The sequence below is a fragment of the Microtus pennsylvanicus genome, chromosome 6, assembly GCF_037038515.1.
Source record: "Microtus pennsylvanicus isolate mMicPen1 chromosome 6, mMicPen1.hap1, whole genome shotgun sequence".
Taxonomy (NCBI): domain Eukaryota; kingdom Metazoa; phylum Chordata; class Mammalia; order Rodentia; family Cricetidae; genus Microtus; species Microtus pennsylvanicus.
Genome location: NC_134584.1, coordinates 127,745,578 through 127,762,143, shown reverse-complemented (window position 1 = coordinate 127,762,143; position 16,566 = coordinate 127,745,578). Strand labels below are relative to the sequence as shown.

The window sequence follows — 16,566 nt, the reverse complement described above, 5'->3', positions numbered from 1 at the left end:
TGAACGGGTGTGTGTGGAGGCAGTGCATCTCAAGTCTGTCCACAAAAGAGTCCACCCGGGGTGCCTTTAAAAGCTTTGGTTCTCAGGGCTGCATAGTTGGCTCAATGATTAGGATCAATTGTTGGTGTTGCAAGGCTTGATTCTCAGCTCCCACATGGAGGCTCAACACCTTCTCAAGCACTAGGCAGAGACATGGAGCACAGACGTGTGTGTGTGTAAGCAAAACAAACACATAAATAATAAAAATAAATCTAAGAGAAAAAATGTAATTAAAAACCTTGGTTCTCTGTCCAGTTCCCAGACGAGTTTAGCCAGATTCTCTGTGTGCCACTTTAATGTGCAGCCAGAGCTGGGCACTGTAAGGTTGCTAACCTGCTGTAAGAACTCAGGCAAGCACACCAGCAAACATCTGCTTTAGTCTAAGTCTACTGCCAGGGGGCACTTAATGTCTCTCCAGAACACCCTCCACCACAGTCCAGTAAAATTCTGGGGAAGTGTGTATGCTGCCCTCTGATGTAGAACCTGTGAGTCATGTGAGTAGCAACAGTGAGTGAAAACCGAGATGTTTAGTTTTAGGTGACTTTGTTTAAGGTCATAAGTAACTAATCCTCTCAAAGCGGCAAGCACAGCCTGATTGTTAGTAGTGACTAAGTAATTAGCTAGATAGTTGCAGAAGCAACCTCCCTACCTCTTATTTGGAGAGCAAGTCTCAAATGTCTAGATCAGTGAGCACCAGGGTAGCGCAGGCAGCTGGAGCCTTGCATTGGGATTTGTGGGGTATGGACTCTGAATAGACATAGCTGAGGCAATGACAACAAACAGGGGACACTGATTCCTAGGGTCCAGTGTATTGAGAGCTTCGTGGACAGTTCCTCATCCATACAGTAGACTGATGCTCTGGACTCTGTTTTACCATTCAGAATGAACAGTGACTTTTAAATCTAAGATTTTAAATCTAAGGACAATAAACTGTAATTAGGTAGTGAGAATAAGATGTATTTTGGTTACCGAAACTGCAGAAAATTGAGAGTGTCAGAACAGCTAGTGTGTGTCCCTGTTGATGGTGATGACTGTGGCTTTCTTTTCAGAACTCCTGTCACTCTTTGAAACACTGACACAGCTTGAAACATTGAATCAGTCTAAGACCGCCCTCTTGTGGCTGACTTCCAACTTGCGCTGCCTAGCTAAGATCCCTGCAGTACCTTCTGGCATGGTGTAAAGGTAATTAAACGACATTTGTGCTCTGTGTGTTTGAAAGGAGTGGTTTTTTGCACGTCACCTGATTTGCAGAGCTATTCTGCGCGAGCCTGTGGAAGAAGAGACTTATTCTGACGCGTCACTTCCACTTTCAAGCAGGAACGTTTCTGGTGGCGCACGCTTTAATCCCAGCACTCGGGAGGCAGAGGCAGGCAGATCTCTGTGAGTTCGAGACCAGCCTGGTCTACAAGAGCTAGTTCCAGGACAGGCTCCAAAACCACAGAGAAACCCTGTCTCGAAAAAAACAAAAAAAAAAGGAAATGAAAATATGCTACTTTAATATCTTTCACATTAAAATCATCAGTTTGGGCTGAAGAGACAGTTCAGTCAGAAAAGGCTTTGCCTTGTAAACACAAGGACCTAACTTTGATCCCTAAAACTCATGAAAAAAAAAAAAGGCCAGGTGTAGTGAGTGATTGTAAGCCCAGGGGAAGAAACTCTCTGAAGGTCCTGGCCGGCCACTCGGGCCCAACTTGTGCATACATGTAGGTGTATGCATGAGCTCACATGTGAACATGAGAGATACACACACATGCATATAGATTGATTATAAAGCTTGAATCACCATTCTCCAATTTAAAAAAAAACTGAAAGTTAAAAGAAATAGGAGATAGGGAAAGGCTTGGCAGATGACTTAGTAGGTAAGGCATGAAGATCTGAGTTTAGATCCTGTTTAAAAAGCTAGGCAGAGGGCTGGAGAGAAGGCTTGGTTGTTAAGAGCACTGACTACTCTTCCAGAGGACCTGGGTTCAATTCCCAGTACCCACATGGTAGCACACAACTGTCTGTAAATCCAGTTCCAGGGGATCTGACACCTTCACACCAATGCACATAAAATAAAGCTAAATAAATCATTAAAAAATTCTTTTAAAAAAGACACAGTCTTATTTAAAAAAAAAAAAAAAGCTAGGCAGTATCATGGTTGGAGCATAGGGGCCTAGACAGGAGGATTTGCTGGGAGGTTGTGCATCAGGATATCTAAAGTGACAAGCTTTAGATTCTGTGAGAGACCTTATCTCAAGGGAATAAGGCAGATCGTGATAGCGGAGGGAAGCTAGCACCCTCATGAGCACCTGTGTGCCCACCTGCACACATATATTCAAAAGCATTCACCACACACACACACGCGCGCGCGCGCGCGCGCGCGCGCGCACGGAAGGACACAAGAATATGTGGCCCATTTAGAGGAAATAAAAACACAGATGGTGACCCTGATCAGCACAGAGGTCAAAACAACCGTCTTCAAAAAACTCAAAAGACCAAAAGAAAATGGGTAACAAATCAAGAAAAAATGGGATAAACAAAAGGGAATTGCCAATGAAGAAAAAGGGAAGGAAACATTCGTGGTCCTACACCTGACAACACAAAAGAAACGCCCCGCGGGAACCACAAAGCAGCACCGGGCACTTCCGCTTCCATGAGAATCTGGCGCCCTCTCCTGGCCAAAAATACTCATATACATAAAAAAAAATTCATTATTTTATTTTTATTTTTTAAAAAAGAGAACAGCTGTCGGTGGTGGCACACGCCTTTAATCCCAGCACGAGAGAAAGAGAGAGAGACAGAGAGACAGAGAGAGAGAGAGAGAGAGAGAGGAGAGAGAGAGAGAGAGAGAGAGACAGAGAGAGACAGAGAGACAGAGAGACAGAGAGACAGAGAAAGACAGACAGACAGACAGAGAGACAGACAGAGAGACACAGAGAGAGAGAGAGGGAGAGAGAGAGAGAGAAAGAGAGAGAGAGAGAGAGAGAGAGAGAGAGAGAGAGAGAATAAACTGGCTTTTTAAAATTATACATACAATCCATGTTCCCATTCCCTCGCCTACTCCCATTCCCTTCACTTACTCCCTCACCCCACCCCCATCCACTCCACACAGAGGGAAAGGTACATTGCTTTGGGGAAAGTCCAAGGTCCTCCCTACCATGTGTAGGCTGAGCAAGGTATCCATCCAAAGAGAACAGGTTCCCAAAACCCAGTACATGCAGTAGGGGTAAATCCTGGTGCCTCTGCCAGTGGCCCCGCAGCCTGCCCCAGCCATGCAACTGTCACCCACATTCAGAAGAACTAGTTTAGACCTATGCTGGTTCCTTCCCAGTCCAGCTGGAGCTGGTGAGCTCCCATTAGCTCAGGTGGACTGTTTCAGTGGTGCCCCCATCATGGTCTTGACCTCCTTGCTCATAGTCTCATTCCTCCCACTCTTCAACTGGACTTTGGGAGCTCCGTGCTCTGGTGCAGGTCTCTGCCTGGTGACATTTAAGACATTCATCAGTCTGACTACAGGGCAAGGCCAGCTCGGGCCCCCTCTCCTCTATTGCGTAGGGTCTTAGCTGAGGTCATCCTTGTGGGTTCTTGCGAAGTTCTCCTGGAGTCAAGTTTCTCTTGCTAGCCCCATAATGGCTCCCTCAATCAAGGTGTATCTTTCCTTGCTCTTACTCTCTGTCCTTCCTCCAACTCGACTATCCCACTATCCCATTCCCTCAAGTTCTCCTCCCCCTTCTTCCCTCCTCTTTCCCTTCCACCCTCCCATCTCCGCCCCCCCCCCATCCCCATGCTCCCAGTTTTGTCAGGTGATCTTGTATATTTTGACTTTCCAGGTGGATCTGTATGTTTTTCTAAGGGTTGACCTAAAAAAATTTTTTTAAGAGAAAAAAAAAAGTTGGCTATAGACTTCAATAGGCATTGCTATAATCCACAGGGGTGGTATTGGGTTATACCAGACTGAAGAGATTCAATTTGATTTTTATTAACCCCGCTTTTCTCTGCCCCACCTACAGAACCACCTTCATTTGTTAGCAGCAAAATTCCCACTGGCCATTCTCTGGCTCCTGGGCTCCACCCCTCTTACTGGCCACACCCAAGATTAGGCCTCCACCCTGGAGCATCTCCTCCTCCTCCTCCTCAGGAAATAAGTGCCCTCACAGCCTGTGCCTAAAACTCAGTGTGTGTTCCTTCCTCCTGGACCAATTGTCCATTAGGTGCCCTCTGCTGCCAGAGCCTCACACTCCATAGCCCTCAATGGCCTCCTTCGTCCTCCAGACAAGTGGCTAGGCAAACTGTTTCAGAGTTTCTGGAGGTACGCACTGACCTTGACGAATCCTGTGCCCTTGAACCTGCCCTCCTACGCCCCTTCTCTAAGTGTGGCCCCATCCAGTGACTCACTGGCTACTTCAATATGGCGCCAATATGTAGCCGTGAAATTGGCCATCAGTTGGTGGTATTCTGCTCAACGTTTAATGATATAGTGTAACCGTTCCTTGTGCCCGGGAGGATGGCAGATACCTTGCTTTATGTAAATGTTAGTGCTATTTATCATTCCGAGAGATGCAATGAACTGAGAGCAAAAAACTCGTGTTTTATAGTAAATTACTGATCACGACAATCTCTTCGCGACGTGAATCTTCCCACTTAGGTCTGTTTCAGGGAGAGCTGCGAAGGCATTTCTGCTGTATAAATCTCCCATTTGTCCAAAATGACCCAACTTGCAGTTTCTGTCAATGTAGAACCTGCTTAGTTGCTCAAGTGGCAGCCTGGGGCCAGGAGCTAAAGGAAGTTGACAAATGACAGCGTATGTGAAAAGTTAAAGCCGAAGGTCTTGCTAAAAAGCTGCAGATGATTTCTGTGTGAGGTCAGTTCCTCTTTGAGCACTAGCAAGGACCGGCAAGTTATTAAAGAGATTTACCCTGGTGTTGTAGAGTACATCCTCATGGGGAAAGGGGCTTTTACCTGGCTGCCTCACTTCCACATGAAATCTCTATGGGGTTACATTAAATTGCTTGATTAAATTGGGAGATAAGCGTTGAAATTACCTGGCGCAAGTTAAGAAGGAACCACAAAACACGCAACAAACCGGCTTAGGAGTTTATTACAGGGGCTTGTACAGGCCTGGGGAATTGGTGTGCAAAGACAGGGAGAGAAAAGTTGGCCCGGCCAGCTTTTTAAAAGCTGCCAGGCGTATATGCACAGGGGGTTGACGTGACTATGGCAGAAGCAGATGACAGTGCTCAGGCTTGCGCACAAGGGCTTAGCAGAGTCATCTGTGGGTGTAACCACACAGGCCCGTGAGGGCTTAGCAGAGTCACAACACGGATTGTGGCTCCCCCACCTTTAACATCCCAGGGGGCACTTCTGCCTGAGGGCTTGTCTGTACCCGTAGGACCCCTAGAACCAGGAAGTATCAGCCTTATGTGGTTGAAATCATCACAAGCATGACCTTCACTTGTCCTTGCTGTTAGATTTTAGGGAAGGGACAAAAAAATTAAGAGAGAAGGGTGCTGAGTTGAGCTGTCCTTCCAGCAACAGAGGAACTGCCGCAGCAGTTGGTGGATGTTATGGTTTTCTGTCTCTTTAAGAGACAAACCACGCCTACTCCCTCCCGCAGCCGCTGAGGCAGGCTGATCTTCCGCTTCCGGTCTGAGCTCGCTCTCTTTCCCGTCTTCCTCTCGGAGTGGCAGCTTCGCTTCTGCCTCTCTCCCCACTTCTCTGCCCCCCCTTTCTCTTCTCCTCCTTCTCTCTCTCTCCCTTTCTCTCCTCTAAGTAAAAATGTCTACTTTTATGTCTGCCTACTGTGTCTGTGTGCCCTTCACCCGCTGCCCGTCCACACCTGCTGCGAGCTGTCTCTCCAGCTCACCCGCTTGGGACCCGCCACGACCTGCCTGCCCGGGGATCTTGGGCGACCCGCTCTGGGACCGGCAGCCATCTCTGCCTTCCTACAGCTGCCGCCTGGGACTTCATAGCATTTAGAAAAAGAACAACAGAGGACTTAAGGATTCAGGCAAGACAAGGTATCAACTTGGAAGTTTCTTTTTTTATTATAACTTAGTTAACATCTTTTCACTTATTTACTTTATATACCGACCAGTTTTCCCTCCTCCTTCTCCAGTTCCCACCCTGTATACACCTCCCCTCGCCATCCACTCCTCCTCCATCTCCATTCAGAAAAGGACTGGCTTCCTTCCCACGGCCTTAAGACAAAGTCTGGCACTTCAAACTGAGGCAGGGGGAACGGGTTCCTAAAGCCAGCTAAGCACCAGGGACGGGCCCTGATCTCACTGCTAGGAGCCTGAGATCGACAGTTAATAAATGGGACCTCCTGAAACCCAAAACCTTCTGTAAGGCAAAGGACACTGTCGATAAGACAAAATGATAGTCTACAGAATGGGAAAAGATCTTCACCAACCCCACATCTGACGGAGGGCTGATCTCCAAAATATACAAAGAACTTAAGAAACGAGACATCAAAATACCAAATAATCCAATTAAAAAAATGGGGTACAGGGCCAAACAGAAAGTTTCAGCAGAAGAATCTCAAATGGCCAAAATACACTTAAAGAATTGTCCAATATTCTTTGTCATGGGGAAATGCAAATGAGAACAACTATGAGATTCCGTCTTACACCTGCCAGAATGGCTAAGATGAAAAGAGCCCGTGATGACACTGATGCTGGAGAGGATGTAGAGAAAGGGGAGTATTCTTCCACTGCTGGGGGAGTGCAAACTTGTACAGCCACTTTGGAAATAAAAACGGTGGTTTCTCAGAAAAACGAAAATCAATCAACCTCAAGACCTAGGTATACCAAACTTTGAAGTTTCTAAGGGAAAGGGGAGGTCTTGCATCATGTGGAAGTAGCCTTGGCTAATACACAACTTGTGCTGTGACAGGTAGGGGAAAGGGACACACATGACTCCAGCTATGTTACATGGTCACTCTTTGGGCATTGGAGTAGAGCTTTGATAGTATGTTACCTGTAAGATGGAACCATAGGCTTTAGATCCCAGGCTGCTTACAGAGGCTAAGGGGAGGGGGAGGATGCTCTAATATCTCCAGCTCTATATGTAAAAGGGATAGTGAGCATCAAACTCAGACCCTAGCTGCTTCCTGCTGGACTGAATGTCCCTGGGTCAGAGTGGATAGTCAGGCGGTCTTCAAGACAGAAGCTGGAGTCTGATTCCCTGCACCGTTGCTCATCCGCAGAACCACGACAGAATCTGTCGGATTTATGACATTTTTCTAAGGTAGATTCAAGGAGGCTGTGGGGAAAAGATTACAGACTTTGTCACAAGGGTGCCATAAGGGTCATGAAGGCTAAACCCAACTGAGTGACTACATAGCTTTGGAATTCCTGCTAGGAAAACGGATGGGCATAGACCAGCGGGCAGGTTGTTGCTACGGTGGGTTTCTGTGGTTGTTTCGCCTCCGTATATAGACCAGCCCAGCCTCCGGCTCAGTTATCCACCCGGCTCTGTGGGCCGCGGTCCGTTATTTTGCAGATGAAAGGAAACTTGTGTGCCAGATAAATATGACCTCATGAAATGTGTGCACTGTAGTAGGGAAATTCCTGTTTGTGGTAGGTTTGTGACAGGGCAGTACTTTCTGATGCTGTCTCGTCTCCCCCACCCGGGACAATATTCATCGACTGACAAAGCACAAAAAAAAAAAACGTTCTTTTTAAAAGCTCATTTTCGGATTGTGTCTGTTGTGCTTAGCAGCCCCGCTAAGTAGAAACATATAACCAGGAAATGTGGGTGGGATTTAAATGAGAAACAGTTTGATTGTCTAGAGTATAATCTGCGGGGTTTTTTTTTAATAGCTGTAGTATGAAAAGGAATAGAAAAATTAAAGGAAGATTTTATTTCTTCAAAATATTTTAGATTTATGTTTTGCCTGCATGTGTGCATATGCACTACATGTATGCCTGGTATCCACAGAGGTTAGAAGAGAGCACTGGGTTCCCTGGAACTAGAGTTACTGCTGGGTTTTGAGAGGCATCCTGTGGGCGCTGGAAACTGAAGCAGGGTCCTCTGGTGGCCATCTCTGAAGACCTAAGGGAAGATATCTGAGGACGGTTATGACAGGAACCGGTGGAGGAAGGCTCAGCCATGGTGAGCACTGAAATGTGAGAATGATCATCCACACGTCCAGCATAAGGAGTTCTTCGGAAAAATTATGAGCCAGGACAGCTCGATGGCTCAACAAGTAAAGAACTTGCCATGCAAGCCTGGCAACCTGAATCCAATCCCCTAATCCAATAAGGTAGGAGAGAAACAACTCCATAAAGCTGTCCTCTGACCTCCACGGGTGAACCATGACTCACGTGAACATGCACACACATCATCCACTCTTGAACAATAATAAACCAATTAATTCTAGCTTTTTTTTTTTAAGTGACAAAGACCAGAGGGCCTCAGAGCATCCTGGTAAGTACAACCTAGTTTTAGTTTTTCCTTCTCATTTCATCTTTGGTGAAGTATGACTGACGTGGTAGTTTGAATGTAACTGCTCCCATAAGCTCATAGGGAGTGGCATTATTAGGAGGTGCGGCGTTGCTGGAGGAAGTGTGTCTTTTGGAGGTGAGCTCAAGCCATTTTCTGTTGCCTGCAGGATCAAGATGTAGCTCCTCCACTCTCAGCGCCTTCTCCAGCACCGTGCCTGCCTGCATGCCGCCATGTCCTGCCATGATGATAATGGACTGAACCTCTGAAACCGTAAGCCACTCAACTAAATGTTTCCCTTTGTAAGGGCTGTCATGGTCATGGTGTCTCTTCAATAGAAACAATAGAAACCCTAATGAAATCAATTGGAAAAGGAAAAATGTACATGGTTAGGGAGCACTACAGGTTTTGCTGTACAGACAAAATCTGCATACTACTCCAATCAAGCTAACAGCCATCTGCTCAGTTTTGACAGTTGCTTTAAGTTTCTAAGAATGCTTGCTGACTAGAGCTGTAATCTAAGATCCAGCGCTGCTTAGCGCCTGTTTCCTCTCCTACGTACCTGTTCTGTCATTCCTAGGAGCTACTGCAGGTATTTCGTTTCTCTTTGCATGCCTGCCAACTGCTGATGCTCAAGTGTGGGAGCTCTGTTGTTTGATGGACATATTTAGTTGTTAACCCCTTGATGAAACGGCCTGCTTTTCACTGCATGCTGTGCCCCGGCTTTGCCCTTGGATCCCACCTCATCTCGTGTCAGCACAAGCCATTCTTGGTTTTCTATCCTTTATTCCATCCATGGCTTTATATCTGAAGGGAATCGTGTACTTTGTTATAGACTGCAGTTGTATTTTTATTCATTCCAACCAACTCTGCCTTTCAAGGAGTTTAACTTGCTGACAAAGTAACTACTGATTAGAAAACAGTCCTTATCGTGTACTTTGTTATAGACTGCAGTTGTATTTTTATTCATTCCAACCAACTCTGCCTTTCAAGGAGTTTAACTCGCTGACAAAGTAACTACTGATTAGAAAACAGTCCTGACATTTCCCTACTTTCTACATCCCTCCCCCCACCCATGTTGCATCCATTTCTGCCTCCTTTGGTATTGAGTTGACTTAAATGTGGTCAAAGAAAAACAATGTGTGGCTCATTTGCTGCGAACATGAAGCTGTTGACAAAGAAGGCAGCCCTCACCTCCAGTCAGCTTCAGCGTTACCGGCCCAAGTAAAATCAAATGTCTAGATTGCTGACAGAATTAGTCGGAACCAGCTCTAAGCGAGCAGGCTTTCCAAGAACAGGAAGAGTGAGCTCAGGGCCTCTATAACACTACCAGAGAACCCATTCCGAGGCCCCTCTGGACACGGAGCTGTTCTCTACTTGTCAATGCACTTCCTTGGCTGCCGTTCTTCTGCCCTCCCCTTCACCACGGTCCTGAGAGCAAGAACTCTGGTCCCCCCCCCTGGACACTGGGCAACCAGTAGCCTCGGCCCCTACCATCATCACGCGCTTTAAAGCGGCCACGACAGCAGCTGTTATGGCAAAAGTGAAAAGCTATTCTTCCAAGAAAAGGGGCATTCAGCTCTTCACACATGGAACTTGGTCTATGAGCTGGTTTTATTCAGGATGTTTGTGTTATTACCATTATAGGCCAGCACTGCTAGGCAGAGAAGTATCCAGATGTCACTGACACCTCTGGATTGAGAGAAGGATACGTGGGATGGGTAAGCACATGAAGAACCAGAGCCGCTGCAGGGATTGTACTGGGGGAGGCTCTGAGCCAGACCCCAGCCACAAAGTGGGACTAGTCCAGAGCCTCGTTCAAGTCCACCCCACAGGTGCCAGCCTCACTGCAGTGTGAACTGTGCTTGTGTTTTACCCAGGCGTCTATCTCAAGGGAATTCATGAAGTAATACTTATAATAATGATTTCGTTTTGCTTTTTTCTTCCCCTATTAGATGTTATACACAATGTACCAAGTCATCATTTCATGTTTTGAGGGGGTTGCTCTAGAAAACAAACTTCATTCTTAGGGTATGAGGTAAGACGTCTAAGTCATACTTATTATATAAAAGCACAAGGAAATTAGCTACACTAAGCATGGGCGTGAACAGCAGAACACAGGATACATTAAGGCAAAATAGGGCAAGATATGAACAAGATAAAGACCTCATGGATCATACAAACTAGCAAGAATGTAAATTCTACCATCAAAATTGTTTTAGTCAAAACTAGGAATCATATCTAAATAAATGAAAAGAATGCCACTTAGCATAATATGGCTAGAGTGTTAGAAGCATTTTTAAGTTTTTTTTTTTTACATTTATTGTTTTTTGTGTGCTCAAGGGAAGTGCATTCATGGGTGCACATGAGTGTGAGGGAGGAGCTTTTAGAATTCCACTCTCTGCTTCTACCATGTGGGTCCCGAGAATCAAGTTCAGGTCATCATCCTAGACAGCAAGCACTTTTACCGCTAACACCACAGTAGACCATGGGGAAACTTCTAACCATCTCCTTTCTCACATCGTCCTGACGTCTCTTGTATATCCAAGGAGGAAATACTTACTTCTCTTTAAATCTTTTAATTTATGCATTGGGGGTGGGAGGAGGGCAGGGGGTTCAGTCTCTACTTCAGCCTTGCATGAGCTCTAAGGCCTGACCTCAGATCAGCAGCCTGCAGAGCAAGACCTCTTCCCCACTAGTTACTTTGCTAACCCAAGTTCTTTTAAACCTTACACAAGCGTTTTTTATGGAAATACAGTTTTACATAAAAATAACTAAAACCAAATGAAAGTAAGACTTCCCTAGTTCTTCCTAAGAACAAAAATCTCACCCCTCTCCTGAATGTTAGCTCTCCAGCATCTAGCAGTCTAAGCTGGTGTTGATAAAACAGAATGAAACAGCTCCCATCTCAGGGGGACAGGAACTGCAAACTGTTCTATCATCCGCTCCCCGTGTCTGAAATGAATCACTTCAGCTTACTGAGTAGATGGAGCTGATTCCCCTCAGTATCTTTAACACATAAAGACTACACAAAAGTAACAAAAATATGGAGCCAAACAAACCACTTAAGTATTTTAGGCCTTTTTATTTTAATAAATAACTTCAGTTAATAGCATTGTCAAAATTAAAAGGCACTTAAAACAAGGCTGTGACTGGGGTGAGAGCGAGCGCAGCAGGGAAAGCGCTGGGAAGGCGCACAGTGGTTGAACTGCTGGGCCTGCCCAGGCCCTGTAGCCCTGCAAGCAGCAGGACAGCTTCGAGTGTTTGTGAAGAAGGCAAATGAACAGCCAAGTAAACAAAACGATAAAAAGTCTTAACCCCAAATTGCAAACAGACACATGAAAAGATTAGAAGAAGTGAAAAAGAGCACCAGGAATTAAACAGAACAGTAAAGTAAAATAAACTCATATAAAGGTTCCCATTCAGCAAATGCTATGGAAGTTACGGCCTTTTTGTGACTAGTGCTAAGTCAGGGACTTCTTAGCTGAAGAGTTCCCAGGACTTTTATCCAAGCTTGGATTTATAAAGAGAAGGCGTCAGAGTTACGGGATCAAGTAACTCGCAATGGCACACAGGTTTTAAAGCTAAGTTTTTCCTTCCACCTCTCTGAATTTTCCCAATGGCCTTTGTAAAACAACTGTGTCAGAGTGATTTAACTGGAAACTGCCAGCACACGTGTCTGTCAGATGCAGCACTGGGCTGAAGCAGCGGGACCGCACTCTGCTGGCAATCAGTGGCGGTGCAGACGTGGGTGATGCAGCTGCTTCAACTCTGCCCTGCGTTGCCCAGCAGTGCCACTGATTCCAATGATCTGGGAGGAAGGGTTAAAAAGGCACACTGTGACCTCAGCTGACAAAGATAAAGATCCTTTCTCAAGTCTTCTGTCAGTCCCTGGCATGGATTATAACATTATTTTCAAAATAATAAAAAAAATTAAAAATTATACATATTGTACATTTCCCAAACCTGCATGTGAACAAACCCTGGCCACGGAGCCCCAAAGCTACCCTACGTGACTAAGACGATGCTGCTGTGAGCTCGGCGTTGTGGAATCGGCCTGAGCAGGGCTCATTTTCCCTCATACTTCGGATTGACCACAGTTGTCACCGCACTCTTGTAAATAGGATTTTCACCCTGAAACAAACAAAAACCACCAGTTACTCTCTAAAAATCACAGTGTTCCAAAACAAGATTAAGCTGCAGTTTTCTTAAGCCACTTCCAGTGTCCAGCGTCTGACAGCGCGGTGAGAGGACACCCTTGCCCCAGCAGTCTCGGGCTATCCTGTCATCCCTGGAGTGCTGCCTCACAAATGGTCTGCACAGCTGCCATCAGAGGCTCCCCTGAAGGTCTGCTACCCAGCTTAAAGAAGCACTTGGACCTGACTCACACACTCTAATGCATAGGAGTACTTGATACTAAAATGGGGTGGCTGACTTTGTCCCCAGAGAAGGAACTGTGCTCCTGGGATCTTCTATGGACTGACTGATTTAGTGTTCTGGGTATGTTTGTCAGTATTACCCACGGTACTGTGCAAAAATATGCCTAGAATATTAATTACCATTCTTCAATAGCCTAAGGGTGATGCTGATCACAGTTCTAGTCTTGAATCTAAGGCCACTGCGGATTCAGCAGGTGACTCAAAGCCACAAACATTTCTCAAGATTGAAAATATATACTGACTGTGGTGTTTTAAGCAGAACAATAACAATCATAATTACACAATCACAACTCTGTCCTTGGGGAGTACAGTACGGTGTGTGAAGATATGAAGAAAGGCAATCTGACAGCCTTCACAAGAGAAATGTACACGAAACCAGTACCAGAAAGGGAGGTTCACATGAGAAGTTTTGGAATGCATCCAAAGGGGAAATGACTACAAATGAATTATTGAAAAATAAAAGAAATCTATACAAAGCAAAGGTACAGAGCAAAGAATGCCATATCTAGGCAGAGATACATGCAGTTCATACAGCATACATAACATGTTCTGAGGTGTTGGGAATGGAGCAGACACAAGAGAGGACTCAGCCCTAAGGGCAAGGTCAGCATCTCCCAAGATGCAGCAGCTACGTGAATGCAGTCAGATCAGGACCACACATCTGACTCACTCCCACCCCTCAAAACACAACTTTTCTGAGCACGGAGGATCCATGCTGGGATGCTGACTAGCTTTGGTTAACTCGACACAAACTGAAGTCTCCCTGGGAGAAGGAACCTTAGTTAAAGAATTGCCTCCATCATTCTGGTCTGTGGCCATGTCCTTGGGGCATTTTCACTGCGCTACTTGGCCTGGGCTGTTTAAGAAAGGAAGCCAGGGAAAGTATGCCAGTGCACAGCAGTAAGAATTTTTCTGGGGTCTCTGCTTCAGTTCCTGTCTCCAGGTTCCTGTCCTGAGTTCCTGCTTTGGCTTCCCTTGATGATGGATGGGAAGTAACCTGTAGACCAAATAAACCCTTTTGTTTCTCCAGGGTGCTCTAGGTCACAGTGTATGTTACAGCAGCAGAATGCAAACCAGAATAGACGGTTGATATCAATGTCAGTCTAAACTTACGTGGGAGATGGGGTTCAGGCCGTATCTGTGGGGGTTTATCTTAAGTTAATTAAGGTGAGATGCCCACTGTGGGCAGAATCATTTCCTGAGCTCGAATATCGTATAAAACGAGAAAGTCAGCTGCGCCCCAGCATGTATCACTGCTTTGTGACTCGGATACAACTGGACCGAGCTCCACCTGCTGTGACTTCTCAGTGACTGTGACCTGCAGCAAAGGTCTTTTCCACTGAGCTGCTCGAGTCGGTGCATTTAATGAGAGCAACAGAGAAGTGCCACACGATCCCTCAAACAAACGCCTCTTACACTTACAATACTGCTCAGAATCACTGGGGTGTGACCCTAGAACTGTGTTTTCAAACACACCAGGCTTTCACGCTGCCATTTAGCTGTCTCTGCGCTAACACACTTAACACGGTCTAGTATTTAGTGCTTTAGAGAAGTTCAATATCTATTATCACAGAGTCTAAAGTAGAATTTATATGAAAAAAACCTTACCTTTGGAGAAGTTTGCTTTGCCATACACACAAACATTTATATTTATTATTTCAAAGTCCAATCAAACAAAAGTCTAACATGCACGTTAGAGATCAAACTAAACTCGCTGTGTGTATTAGACATCAGTTTAGATGGAGATGAGCTACAGTAATCCGATTAGTAGAGTCACTCAGAGTACAGCCCCCGCCCCAAAGCCGAAGCATATTTATGTCTGTGTGTACGCAATCCCGGAGTGAGTCTAATTTATGTCTGTGTGTAGGCTACCCCTGGAGTGAGTCCTTTGTCCACGAGGAACAGCTGACAGCGGTGGCTGCAGTGTTTATGTCACGGTATATGAGGTGTACAATGCAAACTGGGAGGCTTGTGATCCACACCAGAGACGAAGGACAGACCTGATCATTTTTTTCAGTGTCCCGACGTGGCAGTTTTATATGCTCACATAATTACAGTGTCTGCTAACAGTGTAATTAATTTGTGAGAAACCTTGGTCCCATATCACAAAAATGTTTTTGCATATTTTTTTCTGACTTATTGACTCATTAATTTTTATTAATTCCTAATAATTCCTTATTAAGAAATCATTTTAGGATAATCTATAGCCATAAATTTTCTTACATTTCAATAATATATAAGTAAAATTTAAGAAACACTTGCTTTCTTGTTTCAAACACTTATTTTAGTTGAAGAAGGTATATTACAGTCAAAATTAAGTCAAGAATATAAACATTAAGTATAACTAGTATAACCACTGATGATTTACACAAAGTGCCATTGAATGTACAGAAAGGGCAAACAAGTGGAAAATTCTCCTGTGAGAAGTAACTAGATGAAATTGTTAATGCCTGATAGTTCCCACAAAGGAGAGAAATGAAACCCCAGTAAGTGCACTAGCTAGTCAGTTTCCCTGCAGTAATTACTCCTGACAAGTACCAGGTGAGAGCGAGGGAATACATCACGTTTTCAGACCTACATGATCTCAACAATAACTTTCTACCAACAAACTAGACCTTATAGAACCCTGGCAGCAAAAGAGATCCAGCAAGTTATGATTTCTAGCACTATTGCTACTTCCTGTGTCTTTTAAACACACACAATATTCCCATATTGGGGGCTTTCTGCAAGTCCATTTTCATTATTGACTGATTCATGACTGAGTAACTGCAAGGCTGCGGGTGGAACTGCAGCTCCACAGTGCAGTGAGGTTCACTAACGGTCGTCACTGCAGCAGTGCTATTTCTCCCTGCGCGGGTAACGCCCTCCTAAAGAATGTATATGAGCACTTTGTTTGCACGTCCGACTTTGTGCGAGAAGAGGGCATCGGATCCCACTACAGATAGTTGGGAGCCACCATGTGGTGGTTGGGAATTGAACTCCAGGCCTCTGGAAGAGCAGAGGTCTCAAGTGTGAGCCATCTCTCCAGCCCAAGGAGAGTTTTAAAAGAGGCAGAAATAGGTGGATCAAGTGAGTTCAGCCCTGCTTGGTCTACACAGCAAGTTTTGGGATAACCAGGGCTACATAATTAAGACCCTGTCTCAAGCAAAAATAAGCAACAAAAATTTTTAGTTTTAAACTTGAAAGTCAGAACCATTTAATAACTAACACATAACAGTATTCTGCTTCTCAGTGGAATACCCACATAATCAAAAACTAGAAAAGTCTCAGAATCTTTCTAGGGTGGGCAATATGAGTTGTAATTGTGAACAACACAAACACCATACTATGGTTTTGCTGTTTTCATTTCACACTCAATTCACTATTCAACCCAGAAGGTAGTTCCTTATGTCACGACCTCTAACACAGGATAGCAGTCCCACTGCCTCTACAGCCGCCCCAGCAACAGTCAGCAGCACTACCCTCCCTGCAGACACGTGAGAAGAGCAGCCTAGGAGGTGACAGAGCTGGGGGCTGCTCCACACCCGATTGTCTGTAAAGTCCTTCCACGCACTAAGTTAACATAAGAGAGAGCCACAGGAAGCCACATAAACAAAGCCAAACAAAACAGCGCTAGTGCTGAGAAACACACAGAGTGCAGTAAAAAAAGACAGAAGTTGAC

At 45.2% G+C, this 16,566-nt stretch overlaps 1 protein-coding gene across 2 annotated transcripts in view; it reads right to left on the bottom strand.

The window, feature by feature from the left end:
- Nucleotides 1–11,531: 11,531 nt before the first annotated feature.
- Nucleotides 11,532–16,566, bottom strand: part of Itgb1 (integrin subunit beta 1) — a 43,438-nt gene continuing 38,403 nt past the window's right edge. The window contains exon 15 of one of the 2 annotated variants that reach the window (XM_075977743.1): nt 11,532–12,600. In XM_075977743.1, the coding sequence (XP_075833858.1) occupies nt 12,535–12,600 (66 nt within the window). In that variant the 3' untranslated portion in view covers nt 11,532–12,534. The remainder of the gene's footprint in view (nt 12,601–16,566) is intronic. The other variant, XM_075977745.1, reaches the window with a different exon arrangement.